The sequence below is a fragment of the Doryrhamphus excisus genome, chromosome 6, assembly GCF_030265055.1.
Source record: "Doryrhamphus excisus isolate RoL2022-K1 chromosome 6, RoL_Dexc_1.0, whole genome shotgun sequence".
Classification (NCBI taxonomy): domain Eukaryota; kingdom Metazoa; phylum Chordata; class Actinopteri; order Syngnathiformes; family Syngnathidae; genus Doryrhamphus; species Doryrhamphus excisus.
The window spans coordinates 4,577,893-4,595,964 of record NC_080471.1 but is presented as its reverse complement, the minus strand read 5'-3'; the positions used below and the strand labels follow the sequence as shown (position 1 = coordinate 4,595,964).

Here is an 18,072-nt window from a genome sequence, read left to right as displayed (position 1 = left end):
TTTAGTTTAAAACCCTTAAAAGGTCAAGATGTTTAGTTAATGTTTTAGTGAAAAACACACACATTTTCTTTCTTTTTTACACAAACACTACTTCAGTGGCGACACACAATTATCATTAAGTAGTAACCCTTGCTTAAAACAGAGATGTTGTGAAATTTTGCTGCATACTTTGAATGGGAAAATGTAGCGCCATCTGGTGGACATTTAAAATAAAATGAAAAAATATATAAATAAAATATAAATAATATATAAAAATAAAATATAAATATAAAAAATACATATATATATATACATATATATATATATATATATATTCAAAAACTATTCAAAAAATGCACAAGTTTATGTTAAGATACTGTATGCGTTTGATGAGAATTATATTTTCAATGCTTTCCAATTTGATATTTTTTTGTGTTGTTTCACCACAAATATGACAATACTAAAATAAAAATAAAAAAAAACAGAATATACAATCTAGAATATATTTAAAAAATCCAATTTCACGAATTTGATGTGAGGGGTTGGATTGAATAAGCTCTGCCTTTTCAACTAAATCATACCATTACCATCACCATGATATGAATATAAACACATGACTATGGTTTGCTTGTAAATATGGATAAGTACACTAAGATGGGCAAAGATTAGGATCACCGACTGGAAAACTTTTGTTTGTGTTTTTCCTCCACTAGTTCTGTTTGCTCGTTGGTATCACCATATTTGCTTTGGAAATGAGAACATGTGCACAAATACACTGTTGTTGTCCCCACATACTGTATTTACACAAATACATCCATTACGGAAGCAAACACTGAGGCAGTCACAGCTTTTTTTTTTTTCTTATTTCCCCAGCGTTATGTCTTAAGTTATGTAAAGAAGGTCATTTTCAGGGCTGATTTTGTGATGGACGTTCAGGCACTCACTTCTAGATCTATAAGTAAACAAACTATAGCTAAAATGACTTTCCACTATACGTAAATTGAATATAAATGCTAAATTTCCACTCTCTACACGTCCATCTTGCTCACAGGTTACACAACATTCCCAAGATCTAATCCCGGCTATGCAGTCTAATAAACTGTATTTACCTGTGCAAATATTAGCTGCTACCTGAAGACTGTGACAGCACCATCATGACAAAGTTGCATAAACAAAGTGAATTTCCACTGCCTTGCTTCCTCAGCCATGACGCCTTGTTTTCTGCCTTTTGTTGTCCTCGTCTCTCTTTTGCTGCGCTCACTTGTGGATCACAAACACAGTCGACTCTGCATTGTTATTCTGCACTTCAGTGCGTCGCTTTGTGCTTGCTTCTTTTTATCCTGCAAGGAAATATTGAAGGCTCAATTCCAGCGATGTTGTATGGACCTTTGCAAGTAGACACGGCAGTAAATATCTTGATAGAAATTGCAGTTTATGGGGAATAATGCATGAGAGATGAGTGGGAAATGCGGGGGGGTACAATTTAACTTGGGAATTGTTGTAATTAGTATTTCATTTTATTAATATAGTATAATAATCATGTCATTGCATACAGAAACCCGTACAGCAGTTTGTACACATACAAATAAATACATGTTATCAGGTTCTCAATATTATTTCAATCCAATCCAGTGTGTGTGTGTGTGTGTTGGGGGGTGGGGGGGTGGGGGGGGTGTTGACGGACCCGACCATGATAAGTGAATTTTTGCGAAGTAGGATTCCATATTTAGGAATCGAATATTTTTGTAGTTAGAACAAATGAAACCTCTTTACTCCCTTGTAAATATGGTTCTCACATTAGAGCCCACTGGATTGGAAATAACAACCCTATAGTCACATTTACACTGTTGTTATCCAATATAGTACACACAGGAAGAAGAAATAAAACATACCATAAACTCACACATTAGTATTGTATGAGCCCCTTGTTGTTGTTTTTTGTTTGTTTTTTGTACTTTTACAGTACTTACTGTCAGTACTTACTTTACTGACACCTAGTGACCAGCGTAGAATACAACATATCATCACAACATTTTTTAATGTGTTTTCTGAAGTTATATTTTTGTTCATTTTGCATTGTTTATGCTTCACAATGCTTAAGTTAGGCAAAAATACATATGATTTGCGATATACATTTGATTAGATTTCTTAATGTATTTTTGAAGACAGAGTAGACTGACTACAGCCGCAGTGTGTGTTGATACTCATTTTGATGTGAGCAAATGAATCTGTTAATAGATGTTGCAGCTGTGATGTGATGAGTTGTTTTGATAGGCTGGAATAATGAACAGCAACGTGTTGGCGCTGTGATTCTTCCCAGCGTTCACGCTATAACGTATAGATTTGTCTGTTAAGGATATTTGATTAACGTTAGTGGAGGATGTTGCTGTTACTAATTTACTCACTAATCATAGTATAAATACCTCAGCGCAGCTTAACCAGTAGCCTTGGGCTAAAGGTATCTCCGAGGGGCCTCTCGCCTCTCAGCCAGTCAATACAAATGGCTTTAATACTCAAAGCGTGGTTATTTCAAATCATTGTCAAAAAGGTGTTATAAATCATCGACTTACGCCCTTTTACCGTCAGGAAATTGCTCCATGCATTTTGTGTTTATTGACACTTGGGTAGGCTGGAAACAAGCGATGCTAATGGCATCATCTTGGCTATGACCCCACAGCCCCCCCCCCCCCCCCCCCCCCCCTCCCCCCCATTCCGCTTCTCTCCTTCTTAGACAAACAGGCTCATCTGCACTGGATCATTTGCCGTCTCCCGATACGCTGTGGTTTATAGGCAATTATCTCTTGCGATCCATTATCGATTACGGTGTTATCTTTCTCGCATTGCTCAATTTTGGCTCTGCGAACACAGGCAGCTTGCAAGAGGGTGGCTGGATACAAACAGCCCAGTGATGGGAACTCTAGTGAAGATGGATGCGTGTTCATTTGCTCCTAAATGGGTGTTAGTTTAGATTCAAACTGTATTCAGTGTCAGGGAGGGGGGGCACAGTGGGGTTATGCGTCTCTCTTTTGTGGGGAATTAAAAACCACTACAAGAGTCAATTTGTCCAAATGTTTGGATTTGGAGGCTGCACGGTGGTCGGGTGGTTAGCATGCTGGCCGCGCAGTCGGGAGGCAGATCAGGACGATATGGGTTCAAATCTTTGTTAGGCATCTCTCTGTGAAGTTTGCATGTCCTCTTCATGCGCGCGTGAGTTTTCTCCGGGTACTTCCAGATTCCAAAAACATGCATGTTTAGAGATTCCAAATTGTCCATAGGTATGAATGTGAGTGTGAATGGTTGTCTGTCTATATGTGCCCTGTGATTGGCTGGTGACCAGTCCAGGGTGTACCCCGCCTCTCGCCTGAAGACAGCTGGGATAGGCTCCAGCATAACCCAAATCCAAAGGTGCATGTTTGATTTAGGGGCGGCAAAAAAATAATGTTCACCACCATGACCACCTGACTTGAGCAAGGCAGCATTTTTGACCTGTGATTGTGTACACTTCGTCCGTTTATTCAAATTTTTTTCCAAGAAGTGGAAAGACCAGAAGTGAGCATTAAAGCAGTAAAATACAACACGGACCAAATGTGCTTATCCAGCCCGAGTAGCACACACCCAGCCACACTAGCATGCTCTGCTAAACTAAGCTAACCCCGCTAGCTTCCATTTATGCTCCATAAAAGCACTTTCTGTCTTCGGTTTTAGGTCGCCATTTTGACACGTTTATTGTTTGTGATGAGATTCCGCAATGAAGTAGTGGTCCGGCAGGGAAGTGCACCACAAGTTCACCACACGGATGTTCCTTCTTCTGCGAGAGATTCCGTGTTTAACAGTAAATTTTGTTTTTATTGGCTAATTTTGTGGAAATAGTAGGGCCCTAATATCATATGCTGTGAAAATGTTTTCAGTGTTCACAAAAAGCCTGCACTTATTAATTTTTGATAGCACTTTAACTAACATTTTGAAGTCTTTGAGAAAAACTAAGCTGAATGAGACTCACATTTGGGTCTGAATATAGTGTTTTCTTTGTTGGTCTTCCTGGTAAAATATTGCAGACTTTGTTTATAATACTGACAGGATATGTTGTGTGTCTTGTATTTCCTGCAGTTGGGTTAATAACTTCGGTCATGAGGGTCTTGGACTTCTTTTGGATGCGCTGGAGAAGCTCTTGGATAAAAAACAGTGAGTGTGCTATCATTTGTCAGGGCTTGATGTACTGCATATTCATTTGAATGTTTTCTCTCGTTTTCAGGCAAGAGAATATCGATAAACGGAATCAGCATAAGCTTATACAATGCTTGAAGGCGTTCATGAACAACAAGGTTTGTATATGAATCAATAACATAAGACTAAACTAATACTGTCTTTCTGTCTATCTTTCTTTTGGAGAAATTATTCCATTGTAAATAATGTAAAGTGATTGAAAGTATTATTCACACAGACTACTGTAAGGGTAAAGGGGTAGGATTAAATAAGCTCTGCTTCCTCCCACTCCTTTTCTGACATCTTGCATTGTGTAAGTGTACCCAAATGCACGGGTGCCCATAGTGCAGCCCAGGGGGCATTTAAGCATTAAATAAATGTTTTTTATTCCTCCTAGGCACATTCTAAAGATACAATTAAACCAGAAAACTAAAGAAACAACAGCAAAATTAGACACAAGTTGCAGGGAAAAGGAAAAGGCTTGATTTAATGTGACTTTGTTAAAAGCATGTGTGGAATAAACCAAACCTTTACTATGACTGGTTTTAGCACACAGGTAAAGTCCAATAGCACAAAATACACATACACAGCAAAATACCCAAAAATAAATACGTAAATACATTATTAGAATAGAAAAAAAATCCATGTATACTTGACTTTTCCTTATTTTTCAAATGAAGGGCTAAAACAACACTTAATCCTAATATCAGGATTCATACACAATTAAAAGACACAATGGCATGACTTCTGTCATTTGATTTCTTATGCAATTCTAATTCCATTAGAATTCTCCACAACTCACAACTCCATTGCTGCCCCCACCCCCACTCTTTGCCCCATTCACTCCGTGCTTGCCCCGACCTTCTCTCCTGCAAAAAACAACTCAAAACCCACCTTTTTAAATACATTTTTAATGTCTAACTTTTTATACCTGACTGCTGCGCCTCGCCCTGCTGCTTTTAGCCTTGTTTTAGCTCTGAATGAATGTTTGGATATTGGATTTTAATGCATCTTTTACTCTGTTTACTCAACCAATTATTATTATTATTATTATTATTATTATTATTATTATTATTATTATTATTATTATTATTATTATTATTATTATTATTATTATTATTATTATTATTATTATTATTATTATTATTATTAAATAGTCATTTGATTGTTTAGGATCATAAATAATAATACATTTGGATCAAATTGGCCTAAAATGTGACTTCCCGTAGCACCTCGATAGTGATAACTCGGTGGCCAGTATTCCACATAATTCTGAGACTGCAGGATAATGGGCTACTAAAGAGAAGCTAATTTTACCATTTCCACTCTGCTCTCAGATCAATTAATTATCCATTTTGGGGAAGGTTTTTTCCTCATTCCTCAAGTAGTGGCACACATTTCAAGGGTAAATGACCAATTTATGTTCTTCCTTTCAATTATCACCCCTGTTCACCCTGACTTTTATTTGTGATGAGCCTTAGAAAAGGTTAGTGAAAAGTGTTTTCCCCTTTAGTTCTGTCTCCAATGTAATAAATTCCTCATGCTTGTAATCTTGTGGCTTCATTGTCTCTTGATAATATTAAATTATGTAATTACCCCAAATTAGGACTCGACTTCAATTGATGCTGTCTAAATTAATAGTTCATTTGCAAAAAAATAAACGGCCTTTCCCAAATAGACACTTTATTTTGTTCAATGACACTGTTGCTCACACATGGTGATGAAAGGTTGAAATTTGAACTGTGTTGCTAACCAAAACAGCAGCACCTACAGAGGCATGTCATTAATTGTGGAATGTTACAGTGGTATCCCGGAAGGGCTTGAAGCATTCCAATTCCACCTCTGCTCATTTCAGTTTTTTTCTCTTAGTTTTTCCAATTTGTTATGAAACTATTATGAAACCTGCATTTGTCCGTATAAAATCCTCCATCCTGAAAAGAGTGGTACCTCATAGTAACCTGCATAATTTATATCCTGCCATTTCCTTATCCCCCCCTCCCCATTATTTTGCCCATCTCTGCAGTATGGGCTGCAAAGGATCCTGGGAGACGAGCGCAGCCTGTTGTTACTGGCGCGATCCATTGACCCTAAACAGGCTGGCATGATGACAGAGACTGTCAAAATCCTCTCAGCCTTCTGCATCATCGGAGAGGAGAACATGTAAGTTTCATATATGTTCCACCTGATTGCTCACCGCCACACTTGTAAAGTCGTCACATCGAGTGTTTAGAGATGAAGGGATCATTATGTCTGTGTGAAAAGGGGAAGTTCAACATAAAGACACCCATAAAGGCACCCATGGCAGCCGTTGGACAATGAACTATTTTGCTGGGAGCAATGCATTATGGGTTAGAAGTTAAAGTAGCCTGTGTTTGTTATTTTAAACTTGTATTGGTACTTATCTTACATATTTACTAGCTACATTTTGTATGTTAAGGTGCTGTGTGATGATTTTACCAATCTTTGGAAGATGAGTCAGACTGATTGATTCATGACAATGGCTCATTGCCTGGTCCTTAAGGACTCATGCGTACCACAAAATGTCATTTCATGATGTGGACATGTGCAGCTTATATGTGTACAAATCTCTCTAAATTTAGTGTGTGTGGCTGAAATAGAAATAGACATTTTTATATTCAATCTGTTTTTTAAAACTGTTGTTGATTTTGATCAACAAGACTATCTGCCCTAATTGCTGGATGGGACACCAAAAAAAAAAAAAAAAAACGTTGTTGAGAACATTATGCTAATTGCTGAGTTCTTATATTTTTTGTTTAAGAAAACTGTAGTCTTCATGGAGTTGCAATCAGTCCCTATAAGAATTCCCCCCCAGGGTGGGGCATGGTGGGAGCTGGTCGTCAGGATGTGTGTACCTTGTAGTGAGTGACAGTGACACAAGCCGGCTCGTCTTTTTCCTAGCAGCCAATGGCGTGACGGCGGCTCGTGTTCGACACCCACTTTAGCTGACAGCATCAAGAGGAAAGGCGACAACTTAAGCAGATCTATCTGGTCCTGTGTTGAAGCGCTGTTTGAAGTGCCTTTAAAGCCACTATGAATGCGCTAACCTCCATTTATGTCTTTGTCACTTCTACTCGACGTTTATAACCCATTTGGTCAGGGACATGTGATGTCCCCTGCTCTGAAAAAAATTGGATAGGTTCAATGACAGAAGCAGGGGCCGATGTGTCACGTGATGGGTCTATTTACCCCCATTAGAGTGTTTGGGTTTCCAGCTGAAAATGGCCACCTCTCCATTTAGACAAGCTGCCTTGAGCCCTTGCAAGTTCTCTAATTTGCTTACTTTCTCATTAAGTATATTTGCACATTAGTCTGCTGGTCCCCCACAATTAGTTCTGCACCTTTTCTCTGGTAGTAAAGCCTCTTAAACACAATTGCTCTGACAATTGAGCGCATACACACTCATTTATTTCCTTGCGTTACACGTCTAAGTATGATAAGAGCAAAATGAGATACAGAGCTAGTTTAGAAAAAAAAAAAAAGTCAGCTGAAAATATGATAAACTGTATTTCAGCTGAAAATTGTGAGTAAATGTCCTGTCAGTGATGGTGATAAAAGTGTTTGTTGACACTGGTGCTTCCTCTGGTCCCTGTGGTCTCTTTTCTTGTAGCTTGGATAAGATTCTGGCTGCCATGACAATTGCTGCAGAGAGGAATAATAAAGAGAGATTTGCTCCAATTGTGGAAGGACTGGAGAACCACGATGCCCAACAGCTCCAGGTTAGGATTCTCATACTGACACACACAACACACACTTTTTTCTCACTGCGCAGACTACACTTTCCACCAGAAGAATCATAGCTTCAAGCCAATCCATCATCCTTCCCAAAGTGCTAGAAACAAACATGTCCTAGTGAGGACAAGGGGCATAGAAAGAAAATGAATGAATGCATTCTCTATGCATTCTATCTGCTATAAGCAACCATATAACAAGTAAATTGCAAAGTATGAAACTCTGGAGTACGACATGGAGTACTGGCTGCTTGGTACTTTGCTGTAAGTATGGCAGCTGTGTGTGTCCGAGTGGTTCTTCCTGAATTGTGATATTAGATTAGATGTAAAAAAAGAAAGAAAGATGCCTTTCTCCCCCTTGCCATGCTTTACAATCATTGCAAATTGCATACTTACAGTCTGAAAGCGAAACTTGGAAATAAACCCAGACAATGGAGATATTGAGCTTGCTTGTTGCTATGTGGCGCACATCATCACTTGCAGCCAGTATCGATCAATATGGTCAGACATTCTGATATAATACATATAATATATAGAGATATCTAATTATATAAATACATGCATTAAAAATATTCCCTTTCAAGTACACTATGCTGGAAAGAGAGGCACAGCAGCTTAAGGAAATAAGGAAAAGCATATATATATATATATATATATATATATATATATATATATATATATATATATATATATATATATATATATATATATATATATATAATAAAATATTTATAATAATATAATAATATATATATAATAAAAAAAATATTATTATTTTATTTTTTTTAATCATCCACACTTTGTCAGATTAGTAAATGTCGCACCCAGACGGGAACAGACATTAGGCACACTTAAATGTGGTGCTGTAAACACACATGGATGGAACGCGTCATCAACTCGGCTTGTTGACTTTATCATTTTTTTTTAATTGTGTCAGCGTTCTTATGTATTACCAGCACAAAAGCCACTGCGTGGTTCCCTCTTTTATGGTCATTTTGGTGGCATATTTTTGGAAGGTAGCAGGAAAATGTCACCATCTCAAATGTTATTTTGTCACAGAGATGTATTTTTTTGAAGAGCAGGAAGAAAATAACCGAGGTGTCACTCCGGGGTCCATCACTGCAGCAGCCTGCACTTGTCTTCATACGTGTTTTTCCTCTGCCCCTTCAACCGTCTTCACGTCCGCATGTCAGCCCCAGCGCACCTCAGGGCTCATGATGAGATGTGATTGCCGAGTAATATTGAATATGGCGCTCACAGCGTCATCGTGATTCTTTAATTAAAAACGCTGACTTCACCGAGCACCCTTTTTTTTTAGGTGCTACGTCGAAAAAAATCTGCTACTTTTCTCACTACTCTGCTTTTTCTCTCACATCTTTTCACCCTTCTTTTTTTCCCAAGCTGCTCTCAGGTTCTCAGAGGACCCTGATTTGAAAGGGCAACAAAGGAGCACACTGCTTCAGGTTTTTTATGTATACTCCAGCAGGAGGAAATAAGATAAATGCGATCCACTCAATGCATGTTTTTGTAAAGCCAAAAGTGGGTAATTACTTATGGAATCTTTGAACAGCCGGGGATAGTGCAGCAGGGAGAGTTCTTGCAGGAAAAGTGCTGAGGCGGCTGGCAGTATCGAGGCGAGATATTCTTTTGTTGCTGGCCGTTAATTAAATAAAGCTGTGCTCTTTGCGAGGTAAATTAAAATGCTTTACTGGGAATTAAATAGACATCTCCACTTTTGAATATGTGATGGAGTCAAGACGTCCTCTACGCATGTTTACGCTCTGTTTACGTTATGTTTAAACTCTGCATTGCATGTTTAAAAAGCACCACAACAACATCACATTCAATGCCGGCATTTATGAAGTCAGTGGTACCACCATGGATGTAGAAACTGCAGACCTCCCCCTTAAAAAAAAAAAAAAAATGCCCCAACCGGCTCAGATTTTCTATCTGTATGCGGGAGTGAAGAAACAGAATATTTCATGAGCTGCATGGCTTTTCTTCACTCGCATGAACTCTGTGAAGGTTCTGCTTGAGGTTTTTTTTTTTTTTTTTGGTGCAAGTTCTCTAAAGTGTCAGATTTCATTTTTAAGGTGGCATATGGTCAGTGCTGCTGCATCCATAATCCATTTGGAGTTTCCCCCAAGAGAGATCTGCTGTTTTTATGTGGATCTTATATGATGATAACACTTTTTTTTTTTTTACTTATGTAACACTGAGGCTTCTCTACTATTCTGGAAAGGAATGCGGCTAATATCTAATATCATTCAAGTACATGAACAGAACAAGCAGCCAATGAAGCTAGTTTTACCAGAAAAATAACATCTTCATTTGTTATTTGTGTCATCAAGATGCTTAAATAGCACAACATCATGCTAACGTGAAACAGTAAACAACGAGCCTGTTGTAATCGATTGTCGTGTATTCGCTCAGAGGCTAATCAACACCACTTATTAATCACCGGGTGTGTTGTCAGCACCTTAAGAAAATTTACCATGACTGAACCATCATATGTCACCATAAACGTCATTATCACAGCACAACGCTGTGGCATCTGTAAAGCTGACATTGCCACTGCCATATGCAGTTATAGAGCATTCTGCAGCCAAAGCCGCGAAAACTGGTTCAGCATTGACTCAAAAAGAATGAAAATATATTCATCATATTTATCATATAAAAATGTACACAGTACAAGCCATGCACTTTCTGTAGTTGAGCCAATGGAATAACCATCATCATAAGCATAATAATAAACTACATGTGGTTCTGCCAACGCCATGGCGCTAAGAAATGCCATGTACTTTCTGCACTTGAGTAAATATCCAAGACAATGGAAGGGTCCCCGAAAAATAACCCAACAACTATTGTTATTATTTATTATTATTATTATTATTATTATTATTATTATTATTATTATTATTATTATTATTATTATTATTATTATTATTATTATTATTATTATTATTATTATTATTATTATTAATAATAATAATAATAATAATAATAATAATAATAATAATCATTCATTCATTCATTCATTTTCTACCGCTTATCATCACAAGGGTTGCGGGAGTGCTGGAGCCTATCCCAGCTGTCTTCGGGCGAGAGGCGGGGTACACCCTGGACTGACTGGTGGCCAGCCAATCACAGGGCACATATAGATAATACCTAGTCACCAGTTTAGAATATCACTCTACTGCCGCTGTCTGGAGTGGAGTGAACATTCACACAACAGCTGCCAGCAGCCACACGCGACAAGACACTGCTGACCTGCTCCTTGCACTCATCACTTCCCAGATCCCGCTTCTTAAAGGAGCAGACAAGTTACATGTATACACTTAATATCACATCTTTTGAATGCGTTACATATGTATATGTTTGTTCATGCTTGGAAATGCCTCATTTAGGCTGTGAATATGTACATTCATTCATTCATTTTCGACCGCTTTTTCCTCACGAGGGTTGCGGGGGTGCTGGAGCCTATCCCAGCTGTCTTTGGGCCAGAGGCGGGGTACACCCTGGACTGGTGGCCAGCCAATCACAGGGCACATATAGACAAACAACCATTCACACTCACATTCATACCTATGGACAATTTGGAGCGGCCAATTAACCTAGCATGTTTTTGGAATGTGGGAGGAAACTGGAGTACCCGGAGAAAACCCACGCCAAGGGTGGAATTGAACCCTGGTCTCCCAGCTGCAAGGTCTGTGCGCTAACCACTCGATCACCGTGCAGCCCTAATAATAATCATCATAAGCATAATACTAAACCACATGGGTCCCTATTACACCCTGTACCTCCAAAAAAATGCCATGCCATGTACTTTCTGCAGTTGAGTACACGTCCATAAGACAATTGAAGAGTCCCAAAAATTGTAAATTACCGACTGTTTATGGTAATGTGAATTTATGAAATGGTCTAGTGTTTTCTTTGGTCTGCTTTCGTCTTTCACTGATAAGGAGTGCAGGTAATTTGTCTCGACCAATAGAAGCAGGACTTGAGCCGTAGAGAACAATGTTCTCTGCCTGGTTTCTGACATTGAGGATGGGGGTTTAGGACGGACATGCAGGCCACAGGGCAGCAGCAATAAGCAGCAGTTAGGACTTAGCATTTGTTTTGACTTCTTCTTAACGGCACCTCCAAGCCAATAGTACAGGTCAAGGATTCCTGCAGATGTGTGGCCGTGTCTATGGGAATTCTTCAACCGCCTATCGATCGGCTGTCCAAGGAAAACTGTCTTATCCGTGCTCTTCTCCCTTAAAACACCTCCCTGCTCATTATAATTGATCAGCCATTTCCTTGTAGCACCCCCCATCCCCGCCAAAACCGCACACCTAAGACTTGCAGACTTTTTCCTCTTTCCAATAAATCCATTAATAATGCACATCCAGGCTGCAGACTTTTCACCTTCTCTCCTTTATTCTCCACCGTTTCTTTGTTTTTCCAAGGCGTTGTTGATCATAGAATATGAAGACACCACCGCAGCAAAGAATTGTGGTATGACTTTATGTTTTCTCTCTCCTTGTGCTTTATGTTTCCCCCAGGTTGCTTGCATGCAGCTGATCAATGCCCTGGTTACCTCGCCGGATGACTTGGATTTCCGGATACATCTACGGAATGAGTTCTTAAGATGTGGCCTCAAAAAGATCCTGCCTGTGAGTTAGCAACATTTCAATGTTGCTTGGCATTTATTTAGCATGTGTTAGTTTTGACTTGCAACTAATGTTGCTGTTATTTATGCAGAGTGAAAAATCATGGTACATGAGTTTTTTTAAATAATAATTTAGAGTGCATGAGAAAATGCTCGTCTATTTCTTATCCCATATATTGCACCACACAGCAGCAACAAAACCAGTGTTATGACAGCGGTAAGGTGCAAATGGCCCAGCCAGCATTACTGCCACTGATGAGTTCACTGTCAACAACAATATGGCTACTGTAAGATGCGTGAATCACACCAACAGCTACATTTTAAAGTGCAGACAGAGGTAGATAACTGTTGAATACTGACCACTCATGATACAAATGGTAAGTTTTACATCTTTTGAAAAAGAAAATGACCCCATACAACAATAGAAAATGTGAGGATTCATTGTGTGTTGCATAGGGGATGCGTGCATCACACAACCAGAAGATCTTTAGGCCATACTTGGCTTGCCCTTCCTGGACAAAAGTCTGGGTCATCAGACATTTCTGACTCAGAGTCCAACCCCGTTACTGCCTCTCCATCATCCAGCATCTGTAGGACCATTTCAGCTGTATATCTAGCAGCCAAGGCATGGATGAGGAAACAAAAGAGTAATGGCCAACAATACATATAGTAATGTTAGCCAGCTAGTGTCAGCTAGTTATAAAGTAGGCTCATTTGTTGATAATACTAACAGTCATGAGACACAGACACATACATAATATTATATGAAGATAATACTTGTTGTATTAGATTAGCACTTTATGTGTAAAATAATCTTCCTGAGGGTGACACTTCTTACATAGTCTGTGTGGTCTACAGTTAATTTATTCCTGACAGCCAAAGTTGATAAGAATCAAAGGTTCCTGTTGGATTCCATAGAAAATGCATGCGGGTCATTTTTCACCCACTTATGGAAGGTTGGGGTAGTAACACAAAAACAAAAATTTCTTAAAATGTATTAAACGTAAGTTAAAAATGTGAATGGCATGATATCAAAAACGTGTTTTTTGAGGAATACCTGGAATATGAAATGATAAAAAATTTTCATTACGAAGATATTTCAAGAAAACAACCTGACTTATGTATCTAAGGGTTAAACACTATCTTCCATGTTCTGGTTTATTGCATTTGTATTGTTCTTTATCCATCATGCCCACTTACAATGAACCTGTGTGGATGGTTGAAACGTGCAGAAAGGAAGCTACATTTCAACACCAACACGGATATGCTAATTGAGCAAAGTTTATTTAATCCTACGCCCTGCCTGTTTCAAGTCAGTTACATTTGTTCACTTCCTGTATTCCAAATGCACACTCACTGTTAATTTTACGGATATAGGAAAGCAATAAGGCAGTATAACAATGTGGTTAAAATGAGTCAATGTTTACAATCACTGTAAATAAATCATGTAACAGTCACAGTCAGTCAATAACCGATGGAAGGGTAATAGATGATGAGTGAGTACATACATGTTACATAGACATAGATTTGTATGGACACAGTGCTTCAGGACTCTTCTTCCTGCTTGTACTGCTTCTTGAAATGGCTCATTTTAGTTCTTTACTCAATCCGTTCCATAACTTCATTCCACATACTGAATACTCGCTGAGAAGAATTCTATTAATTACTATTTTTGGGTATCAGGCTGCTGTTTGTTTTATTTGGTAATGGTAATGGTTTTATTTCATTTGAACATGCATCAGATTACAATTGAATGCATCCCATAATCAGTCCCCAGTTCCACATGTCCAAAAGGAGTAGGACGAAGCAAAGCTTATTAAATCCTACCCCTCCATCTTGTACTTTTACAATCAGTAACTGTTACATTTGTTCACTTCCTGCTTTCTATAAATACATTTTAAGGTATTTTTTGTTTTTAATAATGTACCTCGTACCAAAGTACTCGGTGATATGAGCATCCAATGCCATAATGGGTACCATAGTAAGTGTCAATATAGTGATATATATAGCACATCATGACTGGTTCAAGACTCTTCATCCTTGTATTTAGCAAACATCAACTGCTTGTATTGTTTCTTGAATTGGCTCATCGTTGTGCATTGTTTGATTTCCTTACTCAATCCATTCCATAGTTTGATTCCACATACTGAAATGCTATCGCTTTTTAACGTAGTCCTAGCATATAAGTGTTTCAAATGTACTTCTTCCTGAGATCATATTTCTCCTTTCTTGTAGTTTGAGGATCATGGGAGCCAAATATGGTTCCTTGTTCTATGAAGGCTTTCAGCTCCATTCAATAGTGTCAGAATCATATTCCTTAATAGATTCATGTTAAAATGTAACCATCATTGCCGATCTTATTTATTTGACTTGCTTCAGGAGCTAAAAGAGACAGAGGAGTTGGACATCCAGCTCAAGGTGTTCAACGAGAACAAGGAAGAAGACTTCATCGAGTTGACCCATCGCCTGGATGACATCCGAGCTGAGATGGAATATCCTTTTTTTCTAACCTCCCCCTTCCTCTGTGTGAATATATGGATGAGCATCGGTGCTGATGTAGCAGCAAGCGATGAGTCAACGTGATGACTTTGATTGACTGAAGCTCCCAGGCGATGTGCTTCATTAGAGGGGGATTTGAGGGTCTTGCACACATTATTAGGCTCCCTCTCCGACCAAGTAGGCTTGGTAAATAACTTCTTCTTCACCTTCCACCTCTTCTCTCTTTGTTTGGTTGACTTTCCTCCTCCGTGACGTCTTCTCATCATATTTGACTTTGTCTATGAGCCCACTTCACTTGTTAACAGCAAGATACTCAAATGTTGTAAAGACAGTTTCTAACACAAATAGTGTTACAATTAGGCTTGCGATGTTTAAAGTTGGGAACTTTGCAGTATCGATATCGGATGATACTTGCTTTAAAATGCCAATCATTTACGCCCCCGCTGCATGTCTGCCATTTGTGGGACTTCCTGTCTTTGTGAGAGTGATATAAGTTTTGCACGCTGCACAACGTGCCTCAAAAATGTCTCACCGGCGTGGCGCTTTGAAAAGCTTTCGATTGGTGCGGCATTTGGGGGCGAGCACTTGGTAGGTTTTGGTGAGTTTGAAGCCCCAGTCCCAACCTGTTGTACAAGGGTGGGCAGAATTCTGGAATGAGTAGCGCCTCAGTTCGGATTTGGGAGCATGCAGACGCTACTGTATGGAGGACTTTTAGTGCAGGAAGAACTCGGGCCATGGATCACGTGGATCACCACTTCTGACTCGGTGGTGGGTGCACGTCAGTTTCGGCTTTTCCCCCAGTTTAGCTGTCCGATGAGCGTGCACACCATTCATGGACTGTGACGAGTGGACGTTTAAGCCGTGGACGTTCAGCAGTGGTGCATTTTGGCTGGGAATTGCGGCTGGAGGGGCCCAGCAGAGGCAGGCAAACCTGCTTTTCTAGAAATAAATGCATTGTGAAATATAGTGGTTGCTTGTGGATAGCAGCATTTTGTTCATGTTCTGGTGAAACACGCATATTAGCTTTGTGTGGCTTGAAATTAGCTATGGAAATAAATGTTCCAAAAATGATTAGATCTTGGCCATTTTCATCTCTCACTTTGTTGAGTAGCCAGTAGTACATTTCCACATTTACACTGCATGTATGTGATCGGTTTTGGTGTCGGTATAGGCCGATTTCACTCATAGACTATGGGGATCAGTATCAGCAGCAGCTAGGAGACCCAGGTTCCACCCTCGGCCATCTCTGTGTGGAGTTTGCATGTTCTCCCCGTGCATGCGTGGGTTTTCTCCGGGTACTCCGGTTTCCTCCCACATTCCAAAAACATGCTAGGTTAATTGGCCACTCCAAATTGTCCACAGGTATGAATGTGAGTGTGAATGGTTGTTTGTCTATATGTGCCCTGTGATTGGCTGGCCACCAGTCCAGGGTGTACCCCGCCTCTCGCCCGTCTCGAAGACAGCTGGGATAGGCTCCAGCGCCCTCGAAACCCTTGTGAGGATAAGCGGTAGAAAATGAATGATTGAATGAGTATCAGCAACATAAAACCCTGGTGGGGTTTCATCCACAAATGCATTATTTGACACATAGTTTGACATCTAAAACTAGTCCAACAACAATTTAAGACATCCCCCCTCCCACCAAATATAGTTAGAAACCAAATTTGATCAACTTTAAGTTGTTTGACAATTGAGGTTCTACTGTAATGATATCCCCAAGTACTCTTATTAGTGAAGTTTCCTTAATATTTTAGCTTCCTGTCATTCTCTTGTGACAGGATGTGAATAATGTTTCGCACCCCTCCATTCTACCAGTGTCCACCAGGAAGTTAATAATGTGAGTGATAATTCAGTCTACAGCCAGAAACTTCTTCAAGAGGCTTTGAGCAGGAAGCGTTTAATAATTCACAAATCTTCTCTGAGGCTATGTGTGAATGAGTGGCACTGGGAGGCGACACGCCAGACACCTTGACATTGTTATGCAGATGTTCCCTCTCCGGCAACCTTTTTTTTTTTTTTTTCACCAAATCCCACACTTGTAATACTGACACAAAGCCACAAAGCGCCGGCATGAGTGACATCTTGTGTTGACACACGCAGGTGAAGCCAATGTTAAAGAAAAAAAAATCCACTTGGATTAATGATGTGCTTGAGTGGGTTCACAAATGAGGAGGTCCAATGTTTGTTTCCAAGGACAATGTGGCGTATTGATCGTGGCGCTTCAGGGTATGATTCAAATGCTGTTGCAGCCCCCTTTTCCTTCTGCACCACGCTGTCGTACTTCTTCCACCCGCCTCTTGTTTTGCCATGAATATTGACCAAGCCGCTCCCGTCTGTGTCCGACTTGGGTGCCGGTGCCAAGGAGGTGACTGCAGGCCGCTCATAAATATTAATGAGCTGTGAAATGGTGATTGATTGACCCGGCCACTGACTGGCCTACATCCCACTGCCACTGTCGCTCATGTTTATTCATTATTTGGGAAAGAGTGAGAGAGGTCACTGGATGGATTGGCAGTCTGCGTCTGCAGCTTCGTGATAGATAGAACCACTTGGATGCTCTCCCAGTCTCAACTCCTTCTTATGTCCTCTCCAATGTTGCACGAGCCAGGTTATAATTGAATCTCACGGGACGGCTAATTCTCCCAGGCGTCATGCAAGGCTAATACAAAAGGAAGGACATGTGTACTTTGGAGATTCTCTGAACATCTCTCGAAAATGGGATATTAATTAAAGACGTAGTTGAAATGAATAAGTGATGTGCAAAACATGTAAAAAGAAAACAGGATCTGACACGACTGCAGTTATACGCTGTATTCCCAAGTACGCCGATTACCAGATGCCTAAATTCTAAATTCTCAATATGATTGGTAGAAAACTACACTAGTCCTGTTTTCTTTGAAAGCACATTATTGACCTCATTCATTTGCCATGGATTATATCATTTATTTGCTGACCTATAAATGTTGGATTCTCGTGATAATGATGACA

The 18,072-nt window shown here is 39.6% G+C and overlaps 1 protein-coding gene across 6 annotated transcripts in view; it reads left to right on the top strand.

The window, feature by feature from the left end:
* Window positions 1-18,072, top strand: part of diaph2 (diaphanous-related formin 2) — a 391,673-nt gene that overhangs the window by 115,544 nt on the left and 258,057 nt on the right. For all 6 annotated transcript variants that reach the window (XM_058076542.1, XM_058076541.1, XM_058076539.1 and 3 more), the window contains 6 exons: window positions 4,087-4,161; window positions 4,232-4,301; window positions 6,206-6,342; window positions 7,811-7,919; window positions 12,479-12,589; window positions 14,965-15,077. In XM_058076542.1, coding sequence (XP_057932525.1) covers window positions 4,087-4,161; window positions 4,232-4,301; window positions 6,206-6,342; window positions 7,811-7,919; window positions 12,479-12,589; window positions 14,965-15,077 — 615 coding nt within the window. The remainder of the gene's footprint in view (window positions 1-4,086; window positions 4,162-4,231; window positions 4,302-6,205; window positions 6,343-7,810; window positions 7,920-12,478; window positions 12,590-14,964; window positions 15,078-18,072) is intronic.